General features: G+C 44.9%; 1 protein-coding gene across 1 annotated transcript in view; it reads right to left on the reverse strand.

Annotated features, from left to right (window-relative positions):
- Nucleotides 1–2244: 2244 nt before the first annotated feature.
- LOC110967912 (syntaxin-1B) overlaps nucleotides 2245–12488 on the reverse strand; it is a 56245-nt gene continuing 46001 nt past the window's right edge. The window contains exons 8-10 of the mRNA XM_051941415.1: nucleotides 11250–11387; nucleotides 11064–11174; nucleotides 2245–9703 (exon numbers count right to left, since the gene is read on the reverse strand). Coding sequence (XP_051797375.1) covers nucleotides 9623–9703; nucleotides 11064–11174; nucleotides 11250–11387 — 330 coding nt within the window. The 3' untranslated portion in view covers nucleotides 2245–9622. The remainder of the gene's footprint in view (nucleotides 9704–11063; nucleotides 11175–11249; nucleotides 11388–12488) is intronic.

Genomic DNA, 12488 nt, shown 5'->3' on the forward strand with positions numbered 1-12488 from the left:
AGTTAACAGTATTTTATCCATGACATTTATGAATGAATAATTCCAGATAAAATCAACCAAATCTGACAAACCTCGACCAGAACCTCCTCAATCTTCTGATTTTTTATCAACAGTAACTTTATTAATGATCAAACTTTTACTTTCATATTATGAATATTTCCAGAGTTCCAGGCCATTGAAGTACATCGAAGTGAATCCAAATTTTCCACCTTGTAATGGACTTTTTCCATCATTTCTGAGCCTCAGAACTTCTTTACTTATGGGTTGTACCAGAGTGTGAACAGTAAAACTGTGGCAGTTTAATGTCTGACATTGAGTCATAACAGCCATTGGTACCCTGCATGTGTTTTTGTTTTCTGATAATTTACCTGAGAAAACTTTAAAAAGTGCATTTTGGGTAAACTTTCAAGGCTCATATCAGCATGTGTGATAGGTGGTTGGTCAGAACAAGTTCTAGACAATGAAAGGAGCATTTTAACACAGAATATACCAGGATCATCAATGGACAGGATTTACTCTGTTGGGATTATTTTCCATTATCGTCATATTTTACCTTTCAAAGTGTAAAATCTGAGATTCTATATCATTAATGAATTGAACTCTGATAATTCCTGCAGCATCATTTTCTGTAGAAAAGTGTCTTCTAGGAGTCTCTGGGTTGTTCCTGCACTGTGTCTTTCCAGGGACTCCATGGTTGTCCTGAAGAACTTCAACGCTCACGTGGGCAATTACGGAGAAACCTGGAGGGGGCTTATTGGGAGGAACGGCCTGTTCTGAACCCAAGTGGTGTTTTGTTGTTGGTCTTCTGTGCTAAATTGGCCGTAGCAAACACCTTGTTCAACCATAAGGTTGCTCATAAGTGTTCTTGGTACCAGAGCACCTCAGGTCAAAGATCGATGGTTGACTTTGTAGTTGTGTCTTTGGACCTGAGACTGAATGTCTCAGATATTCAGGTGAAGAGAGGAGCAGAGCTGACAACCGATCATTACCTGGTGGTGAGTTGGATCAGATGGTACACTGCCAGTCAGACCTGGTAAACCCAAATGTGTAGTGAAGGTGAACTGGGAACATCTGGTGGAGGCCCTTGTCCATGAGGTCTTCAGCTCATAGACAGGTTGGGGACATGAAATCTGAGTGGACCATGTTCAAAGCCTCCATTGTAGAAGCGGCTGTTAGGAGCTGTGGTTAGAAAGTCACTGGTGCCTGTCATGGCAGCAGCCTAAAAACCTGCTGATGGACAACAACATCGAAGGAAACCATCAGGCCAAAGAAGGAGACTTTTTGGTCCTGGCTGGCTCCAGGGTCTCCTGAAGCAGCAGGCAAGTACTGGTTGACCAAAAGGGCTGCAGCTGTGACAGAAGCAAACATTAGGGTGTGGGAGGAGTTCGGAGAGGCTATAGAGAAGCAATTTTGGTTGGCCTCAAAGAAGTTCGGGAAAATCATTGAATGCCTTAAGAAGGAGAGGCAGGACTTTGGCCCAGATTATGTCCAGTCAGGGGAAGAACTGCTGACCCAAAGTGGGACATTGTCAGGTGGTGGAAAGAGCACTTTGAGGGACTCCTTAACCCGGTTAACGCATCCCTTGCTGAGGAGGCAGCACTGCAAGACTCGGCAATCTTTGTCCATATCCATAGTAGAGGTCACTAATTTAGTTAACAAACACCTCGATGGCAAATCACCAGGTGAGGATGAGATTCTCCTCAACATGCTGAAGGTTTTGGACATCGTTGGACTGTCTTGGCTGACATGCCTCTTAAATGTCGCATGGTCATCGGGCACTGTACCTGTGGAGTCTCTGTCCAGGGTGATGGTTCTCATTTTTGCAAAGGGGGACTGGATGGTGAACTCCGCCAAGGATTCCCCTTCTCTCCAGTTTGTAGTGTTCATGGACAAGATCTCAAGATGCAGTCAGAGTGAGGAGGGTGTCTGGTTTGGAAACTCAGGATTGCATCTTTGTTTTTGCTGATGATGTGGTTCTTTTGGCTTCACCAACCCCAGCCTTAAGAGTGGGTTATGGTCATGTGTACAAGACTGAAGCCACAGTTCCCTACAGGAAACCAGAGGATTGTTTCCTCTGGGCTGGGGGAGGTGCTACCCCAATAGAAAGAGTTTAAGTATCTCTAAATGTCACTATAGAATTGCCACATTGCAGCTTCAGCTCGTCATTAGAGATCAGATTTAAATGAACAAAGTGAAGACATTAAAAAGACACAAAGCAAGAAAGATCACATGATGCCACAGAAATACACTGAACAATCCTTTTCTTTATTCATTTTTTGTTATCGTTTCAATATGTCTGTCAGGGTTTGTTTTTTTCAGTTTTTATTTTAAATTAAAATTTTGACACACTTATAAAAGACAGCATCTGCATAGAGTTGTCATCTTAAAGATCCATGAAGGGGGGAGGGGAGGGGGGAGAGAGAGAGAGCGAGAGAGGAAGGGGGAGGGGGAGGAGGGGGAGAAGGGGAGGACGGGGTGGGTGGGGCAAAAGGGGTAAAGAAGGGGGGAGGAGGGGGAATACTGGCACGTCACATGAACTAAACAGAACAGCCAACAGCAGTACGAGAGAGGGGGGAGGAGGGGGAGACGGGGGAAGGGTGTTTTAGAGGGGGGAGGGGCGGGGGAGGGGGGGACAGATCGCTTTTACATTACGCTACGCACACATACACACACACAAAAAAACGGGACACAAGTTGCATTTCCGGTCAAAGTTGCGAGTGAAGAGCGATCGCCGTGTCCTCGTTCGGTTTGGGAATATTTCCTCTCACTTCACGTCTCTCACCCACCGGTTCCCCCGAGTTTACCCACTGGGAAACTGAAACCAACACAAAGACGCAGGACTTCTGCATGTTCGCGGCGTCTAAAATTTGGCGAGTCGGTGCAGGAGGAGGCCTGCGGCGGTCGGAGCGCCTCTGCATGATAAAGAAAGCCCTTGTTTCTCTGAATATTGCACACTGTGTTACGATAGGCCTGTGTGAGGCGAGAGGGCGGGGCCTGACGGTAGGCGGCACCTCAAAGCCCTCGAAGGTGTGTCCAGGTAAAACCGAACTTCATTTGGTTCAACCTTCGATGGCTTCGAGCGGCCGCAGATCTCCTCGAGGAACACGGCGAGGACTGAACGATCGAAAGGAAGACAGTTTGAGGTTTATCGGAGTGTGATTTTGGTTCTTCGAAAAGAATTTCGGCATTGGGAAACAGGGCCCAGATCTTGCTGCAATTTTAACAACTCTAACAGCAGCTTTAGATTGCGGTTTTTGTGAGACGACCAGTGAGAAGATGCTGAGAGAAGTGTGCTTGTATTGAAAAGTTTTGCGAAGCAACTTGACTTACACAGCTTGACGCTCTCACAGGCTGTTTGGGATATGGCTACTCGCTGGAAGGGTGCGGGCTAATCTCTGGGGGAGGCAGGTGGGTAAAGAGACCCAGTTTCAGGACTTCGTTTGGCGAGCTCGCTGTGGCCGAGAGCTGAACGGCGAGAGAGAGAGAGAGAAGAGAGGAAACCGCTAACAGAGCTTCCAAAGTGATCAGGGGGTGTGGCCTGGAGAGCCCTGGAGGCGGGGTTAGTTTTCCTAATATGGAGGGAAGCACTTTCATCAGAGGAGCCAGTGGGCGGAGCCTCTGGAGCTGGGCTGATGGGCAGAGGTGAGGTTGGGCTGCGTTTACAGAACCCTGCCAGGATCTTTGAAGAGTTTAAAGCTGCGACGTGCTGTCACACCTGTAAACCCCGCAGGTGAGCGTGAACACAACGTCTGAACCGACTGGAAGCTACGTTTCTCTTTCCTCTGCTGTCGCCGCTCGGCCAATCAGAGACAAGATTGGGTGTGTTTACGGGAGGGCGGCGGGCCGGAGGTGAGGACGGGGGAGAAAAATAAAGGACAGAGATCGAACTACGTGTCAACTTTGACGGGAATAGATATCTCAGTAGATTTATACATAGACATGCAAGTCATTTTTTCTCTCTTTGAAGTTATTTACAATAATTACATAACACAAAGAATCCAGTTTCAGTTTGACAAAATTGCGAGCATTCAATATTCAATATTACTACTATTATTTATGATAACATAACTCCATTTCTTTAAATCATTGCTATTACAGAATCGTCAGAACCTCCCTTTTTTCTGTTAGTTTGATCACTTTGTGTGAAGCCGTTCTCCCTCTTACTGCATTTTATTCTCATTATGGTAATAATAATAATAATAATAATAATAATAATAACAATAATAATAATAATGATAATAACAAGTGTCTTTCCTACTTGCTATGGCAGGGATAATGTGGGTGTGGTCTATCTGTATGACCCCTCCCCTGACTCCTCCCACCCCTCCCACTAGGGAACAGAAACACTGATGCAAACCGAATACTGTCAGAGCAGAAGTGGGCGGAGCATCAAAGGAATCGCCGCGGTGGCTCCTGCTGACAACAGCGGGCCGCGGCCACAACAAACAAGCAAACAAACAAACAAATTCATTGCTTCACCCGGAGCAGGGCACCGGACAGGTTTTGGTTTTTGAAAATGGATTCAGGAAGACAAAAATCATCGCAGAGCAGAGTTTAAACGTCCGACGGCAGAGGAACGAACTCGGATCCTCGTCACTTTGCAGAAATAACTGCGCAGCACGTCGCATCCACACAGAGACCACGAGTCAACGTGTGAAGCAACGCGCCAGCTAATGGCTAACAGCTAATGCTATCTTTGGAGGCGTGGCGTCGCACCCAAACTCCCTCCGGATGATTTTCTCCTGCTTCCGATGCCTCGCTCCGACTCACACAGCCAGAAGAAGCAGTAATGGCTACACACACAGTTATAGAAACGCAGTATGTTGATGTAACTTTATATATATATTTATATATTCTTGCGTATATATATGACTTGAAAGGCTGCAGTCGGTTGTTGCTAACAGAAAGATGCTCGCTGCAGGTCCCAGTGAAGCTAGTTAGCAAACACTGTATTAAGGTAGAGATCGTTTGTAGCTCTTGCTTTTAATTTTTTCTGGTGCTCATGTTGTACTTTGGAAGCAAAAATAGTGTAATTTTTTTTTGATTTGTTTGTCAATTTGTCCATCTGATACAAACCTTGCAGCTTGTTTTAGTCCTCCGGATGACCGCTCACAAGTTTTTAGACCAATAATTCTGGTGTTCAGCCAATCAGAACTTTGTAGGATTAAGACTGACAGCAAAAATGATGAAAGTGCAGCAAGTGCAGCTGTAACAAAAGAAAAAAATTGTCTCTGCATGTTTGCACCAGATGTGCAGGAAAGACATTAGCTTTCCAGAAAGTGTTCACCAGTGGTTTGTCACCACAATTTGCCAGCAGTGCTCAACATCTACTAAGCTTCTGGTAACACTATCAGCCAGATTATGTTGGCTGTAGACGGAGTGGAGAAGAATAAAGAAGAATATTGCTACTTCTCTACACGGTTCCTAATCCGTATATAAGAGCTAACCAACTAGTGAACCCTGAAACTCAGCGGGAAGCATCAATCCTGCAGCGCCAACACGACTGGTAAACACAGGAAATAATGACACCAAAATAAAAGCAGTCTATAAATAAAGAAGAAGAAAGCACCACCGTCGTCTCCATGTTTGTCTCAGTGAAGGAGAAGTACGTATGCTAACTTTTTTTGATTATGTGTCAGATTTTTCACAAACGAACATCTACAGGCGCAGAGGGAAGGAAAGGGGGAGTGGCTTAAGATTGATATCGGACAGGTTTGATTGATGGACATGCAGTGAGGGCTGGTGATGGGCGGGGCTTATTGTTTTCTTTATTTCTATATTTATTCTCTGTTTGTGAATCTCTGTGTAAACTCGACTTGCTTTGTGCTCTTTGAAATTAGCGGCAAACATTGTTGAGAACACATGAGGGGAAACGCTTTGGTTTGAATCGGGTCAACAGAACAACATGTAAATATGTCTGATCTCTTTTGTCGCAGTTTAAATTAAAGTGAAATCAGAGGAGCGGCTGCAGCCCGCCGACCTGCGATCAGACACTTCGCACATCTACACAAACTTGTGCTGCTCCAACACACACAAACACACACACATTTGCAATCTCGACTCGCTGCAGAGGGAGGGAGGCATGCTGCACACACACAACGCTGGGCGGAGCTTCGGCCACCGTCGCTCCCAACGAGCAGAGAAAACAGCGGCAGGAAACCCAGCAGGAGGTTTGGAGGTCGGTGTCGGGGGGTCGGGGGGGTCGGGGCGAAGCGGGATGGATAACTGATCACCTTCAACAAAACATTACAAACTAAACGCACTACGTGTTTTAGATAAAAATGCAGAATAAGTTGGAATGAGAAAGCCAGAAGCTAATGCGCTAACCAAACATGAGCGGTAAAGATGGACGCCGGGGTGGGGGGTGGGATACAAAAAACACCATCATGCAAACTCCACAAAGCTTTTGCATGCCTTTTTTATTATTATTATTATAATTATCACACAGCGGGGTGGGCGGGGTCAACCCTCGTCTTTTCGTACAACAACTACAACACAACAGGAACAGGGAAGACACGAGGACGGGGGTACCGAACGCTCGGACAGACTCACGGAGCCGTTCGTTATAACCGATAATGCCGTTATGGTTCTGTGATGTTTGTCCGCTTTACAGAAAACATTCACACACACACACGCACACACACCCACATACACACATGGCAAAGCAACGTCAGTGTCAACAAGCTGGCTGGTGCTACGACGGCATCCTCGCATCGTCTTCACCGCCGCCGGACCGCTGCGAAACTACCGCGACAACTGTGACGCCACCTGAACAACCATTGACCGCCGAGAATGTTGAGTTAAATGTGGTGGGATGAATGAAGCAACAGGCAAGTCAGTTAAACAAGCCGGAAATATCCAGGAAAAATCTAAAGGAGAATTTTTTTTAACCCTCTGAACCCCAGAAACTGTTGGCTGGGTTTGACAGGAATGCTATCTGTAAAATAAATATTGTAATTTCAGCAATTACTAGTCAGAAACTATATAAAACTGAAGAAAATGGTCAGTCCTTGAACTACTCCTCTTAGATATGCGGTTCTATTGGAAAACCAAATTTATCAAAATGACTTTTCTACATGTCTCGCTTGAAAATTCACAAAAAACTAAACTGAAAAAGTATGTGTATGTATGTGCAGCCTCCATTTGTTTCCAGTGTTGACTTTATCGTTTCCACATTTTTTTTCAGTGTTTTGCACCAACAAATCTAAAAGAGAGTCCTCTCTCCTTCGTGTTGTTCTGTTTCCATTGAGCTGCAGGACTTCAGAGTGCAAATGAAAATTAACCACAGTGAAGAAAAATGAGCCCAGAAACTGCTGCTGGAAGTTCAGAGGGTTAACTTCTTGCTGGAAAACACTCAAAAAGACAGAAGCGGCCATGAAACAACAACAGCAGAGAAACTATTCTAAATCTACTGACGACTAACTTCTCGGAGGGTTTTCGGGGTGTCTGCGAAGCTTTGGTGAACACAGAAGTCAAGTTTTGGTTTTGGAAAGCTAAAAAATAAAACAAAAACTCCTCTCATCTCCACACTTGAAGCTAAAACTACTCTTTTATTATCCTCTACACAGCATCATGGACACCTACAGCTAACGGCGCTAACTACTCCTGAGAAGACAAAAAGCAGTGACCGCCTGATCAAAGAAGCAACTCACAATAGTTTTGTTAACTTCTTGTCAGAGTGTAGCCTTCAGGAGCAACAGAAAACTCATGCAGAAATGAAACCAGAGAAACAGGGATGAGCTAGCTAGCTCACTAACACCTTTTTCTAATAGCTGATACTAATCTTATTGCTCTAGACTGATTGTTACGTGTGTGTAAGGTGGTGTTTGTGGTTGTTGTCATGCAGCGAAGGCCTCAACAGAAGCAGATAAGCGTCCGTATCACAGAGCCTGAGCGATAACAAAAACCTGCGTGTCCAGTTTGGGGCAAAACACACTAAGCTATCACCCGAACACGCTTTTACAATAAATACAGTCTTGAAATGTAACACTGTTTTGTCCCAGTCAGCAGCAATGATGTTCCTCAGTTGGATTTAGAAATGGGAGTGGTCCTGTTCTAACAGCTAATGCTAACACAGTCTAGTCTATGTTTTAACGCAACAAATTTAGTGTCTTTTACTTCCATGTTTGTAAAGTTGCCAATGGAAGTGCCTTTTCTGAAACTGTCTTTTATCCATCATGCACACAAAAAAATAAAAATAATCCCCAAAAAACAGTCTGCAACAAACATCTTCCACATGAAACACAAGCTAACGTTGAAGCATGCTAAGCTACGCCGTCTATGAAGTGGGACAAGAGATTCTTTAATGGGAGTTTTCCGGTGCATGAATAGTTACAAATACGACGTGTTCATGCGTGTTGTGTAATATGAATGTGTGTGTGTCACATGTTCCACCTTCCACAGAGAAAATCCACCACTAGGAAACCTTCACACACATTCAGAGATGGAGGGACGACACGAAACACTGAAGGTCGATCAGTCACAGGATGCGTCGCACCAACACAGCAGCACCACGGCAACAACGAAGCGACAAACGTTCCCCATCAAAAACAAATTAACCGGACTTTTGTTTGTTAGTTGTGTTCTTGTTTCTTTTACTTTTTGATGTGTTCTCTTCGTTTTTTTGGAATCTACCAGAAGAACAGCTGTGACAGCTTAATCCTCATTGGCTGGCTCAGTTCGGGGAGGCGGGACGAGTGTTTCCTTTGATCTGAGCTGCATAGATTAACTGTCCATCTCCTCCACCCTCCTTCAACCCTCCTGCCCCCCTTCCTTCCCACCGCTGTCCTGTCAGGGTGTTTCATGCTTTTTTGCTGCCAGCCAATCAGATCCCTCCCTCCCCGTGCTCTTTGGTTGGATTGGTGTGACAAGAAGGGGAGGCTGTTGTCGTGGGAACCTGTCATGCTGTTTCCTTACATGGCGTGTGGCAGGTCGGGCTGATTTGACAGGCTGACGGAGGTGAATGACAGGAGTGAGCAACCAATGAGGGGTGGCTTAAAGAGGCGGCCGAGCCCGGAAACAAGGGGACAGAGCGGGTTCTACACGAGCCAGAGGGCGCTTGTCCTGCAGGTCACGAGCTGTGTTCGGGAACGCTGGTTCCCGGACGCAGCTCGTTCTCCAGAATGTTTCAGAAGCTAAGATTCAACCCGCAGAACTCCCGCCCTGCTGCCGCCATCACTGTCCTCGGAGACTCCCGGAAGTAAAAAAACAAGAAAAAAGGCAAAACAAACAAACAAACAAACAATGTGGTATTGTAGCTGATGAGTTTGTACAGGTAGCTAACCCACGTGTTGCTTCATATGTTCAATACATTTACATCTGTAATAAATATTCGTACCCTCTTTTGTATATGTAGTTACGTCAGCTATAATGTGATGGCGTTTTCATTGTGTTTTTTCTTAGTTTTTTGAACCCCACCCTTGAACCCGAGGTGTTTCCTCTTAACTGTGATTGGATCGATATCTTCCTAGCTGATTGGTTATCTGTCTTGCATTTGTGTTTCAAGTTTTTTGTGGTTGTCGTCGTCGTCGTTGATGTTTCTTTTCTCTGCTGGCTGTCGGTTGGACGGTCGGTCGGTTGGTCGGTCGGTGTCTGTCGTCACGGCGGCAGGAGGCGGAGCGTCTTACATGCCCAGCGTGCCGCCGATGGACGACGCCAGGACCACGCCAAGGATGACACAGCAGATGATGATCATGATCTTCTTCTGCAGGGCAACAAGACAGACAAAGGCATTGGTTCAGTTCAGAGTGGGTTGGTTCAGAGTTTCCATCATCCTGTTTTTATGCACATCTGTAATTTGTGCATAAAAACCTGAGCGGAAACACAGAAAACTCAAACATATTGATTTAAATGTCAGAAAACTCTGCAGGATTTAAGTCATATAGTAGCTACTAGATATAGCTCCTGCTCTATGAGTATTTGGGAATTAGAACAACTTCCCTCCTACTTTAGGGCGGCCTGGACCTTTGTTGTCACTGCAACAACTTTTTCTAAAGAACTTTCTTCAGGGGAAAAAAAAAATCTCTAATCCAAGGCAGGTACTTCTTTCATTCTTTCTGTTTTACATAAGGATTTCACAGCTTCGAATGTGACATTAGCTGTAGTTTTATGAGTTTCACCAATCTGCATTGAGATCCCCAGCAGCTGTTTAAGATTGTGTAGAAGTGCCGTCTGTGGAGTACATACTCTGTTTTCTACTGAAAACGGCCATAAGAAGGTTCTACACGGACGGTTCCTGCAGTGCTCATGATATCTTTAAACAACAATTTTTAGTTTCTTGTGAGGTTCTTGGATATTGCTTCTTGGAATTAACATTATCTGAACTGTCTGAAAGTTCCTGCAGTGGATGATGGCTCCCATAGACTCCCATCCCAAACCACCATTTTTCTGTTTCTTCTGTGCTGGCCGAACTGGAGTCACAGAAACGATTTATTTTGGTGCACTCAGAGTTCATTCGAAACTGGATTTTACACCACATTCGAAAAACTGAAAAAAACTACCTATCCTGGAGTAAGTACTCTCTTCTTCCCTGAGAGAGGTTCTACTGCGGGCAGAACATAAACAAAGGTTTGGGCTTCCCAAAGAAGTTGAGAAACATCCTACTTTCTGAAGGTTCAGGAACTTTCAGCTCCAGACTTTAAGGCTTCTCAGAAGGTTATTAGTTCTTGAAGAAAGTTCTTGTGGAAACGGGCTATAATTGGAACTTCGGAGAGCTTGGAGACTGCAGATTTCTAATCAGATGGTGGTAGAACAATGTTGAACCAACAATGAAACTTAAAGAAACTTCTCCTATGCATTGTTTGTCTGTTTTCACCCGTTAGACCTCACCCTGACTTGTCAAGGCAGACGGCTGCCCTCCCTGGTTCTGTTGAGGATTTCTTCATGTTAAAGGGAGTTTTTTCTGTCCCCAGTCATCAAGTGTTTCAAAGAGAATCTTTGGATTTATTGGTTTCTCTGCATATTTTTGTAAGGTCTTCATCTTACTCTGTGATGAGCCTTGCAACAACCCGAGTTTTGAACTGGTGCTATTTAAATGAAACTGGTGACTCTGGTCAACATGTTACCTTGCGGGCCTGGCTCTGGTATTTGACGGCCTTCTTGGTGTCGGAAACGGCTCGCTCCACGTAGTCGACGGAGTGCTCCACGTTGTACTCAATTCTGTCAATCATCTCTCCCTGAAACAAACAGAGGATTTAACGCTCACGCTGCCCAAACCACCTCTGACGTGTTGCGTCAGCATCCGTCCTCACCTGACTCTCCACCAGCATGGCCATGTCCACGAACATGTCGTGCAGCTCGCGGATGCTGTTTTCCAGCTTGATGATCTCGGTGTGTCGGGTCTCGATCTCGTTCAGGGCCTGCTTGGTCATCTGAGAGTCCATTTTGATCTGCAGCGCACGTCAAAACATGATTATACCAATAAAATACACCAGATACTGCAGAAAAACTCTCCTGATCCTTATTTTGATTTGGTGATGTCTGACTGGAGGTCATTAACTGCAACATAAGTCTTTGTCATGGTGCTCTGTTACTGGCTAAACCTACACAATGCTCTCTGCTTAATCTACATACATTTTCTGACATACATGCCCTTCATCTTCTGTCTCCAACAAATTACTAACGGCAATTATTGATTCAACGTTAATCATTAACATGCCACTGGAACCAAAAAACTGCTTCTTTGCAGTGATGCCACGGAAAAGGTGCCTCAAAAAAAAAGATATGTGACAGTTAATGACCTCCGACCAGAGCTAAGTCATTTAAAATAAACTGGGATCAACCAGGACAGAGTTCTTACATCCCAGCATCAGATGTAACAGTAGATTTTGTGGCCTGTTTTATTTGTCTGTGAATATCAGCACAGTACAATGTCCAATGTGCTTGATTTGTATCATAGATTAATCAATTACTGATCGATAATGCTGCATTTATTAAGAATTTAAGCCAGGGTACGGGATTTTGGTTTGTGTTGATCCTGATTAGTTAAAATTGCCTGATTTGACCCCGATTTGATCCGAAGATCCTTACCGGTAACACGAACAACAAAATGTGTGTCCAATAACTCTACATTTCTTTAAAAAACACACATTTACAAATTAAATGTGTTAAAGTAAAAACTTCAACATTTCTTGTCTGGGCCTTTTGTGCTGCTTTAAACTGCTGGTCAGTCATACTTACCTGCTCACGGTAACGGAACACCTGCTGTAAACTCAGTTCTCACGGACTCACCTGGCTCTGACATCACAGGTGGGCATGGCTTCAACCAGGTTTGCAGCTCAGTGTTCAGTTACATCAAACATCATCAGCGCCGCCACAAACAGGAGAGCTTTTACTTTGAAGGAGCAGATAGCAACATGTGCCTTCAGAATAAGAGCTCCCACGGCTGCTGGTGCTCGCCCTCCTCCTGCCACCCCCTTTGGTCCTGTGATAAGGACTGTGTTCACTTGATGTCTCAGCGCACCTCGTGGCCATTCAGCATCCCCAACGTT

This window comes from Acanthochromis polyacanthus, chromosome 21, assembly GCF_021347895.1.
Source record: "Acanthochromis polyacanthus isolate Apoly-LR-REF ecotype Palm Island chromosome 21, KAUST_Apoly_ChrSc, whole genome shotgun sequence".
Lineage (NCBI taxonomy): Eukaryota > Metazoa > Chordata > Actinopteri > Pomacentridae > Acanthochromis > Acanthochromis polyacanthus.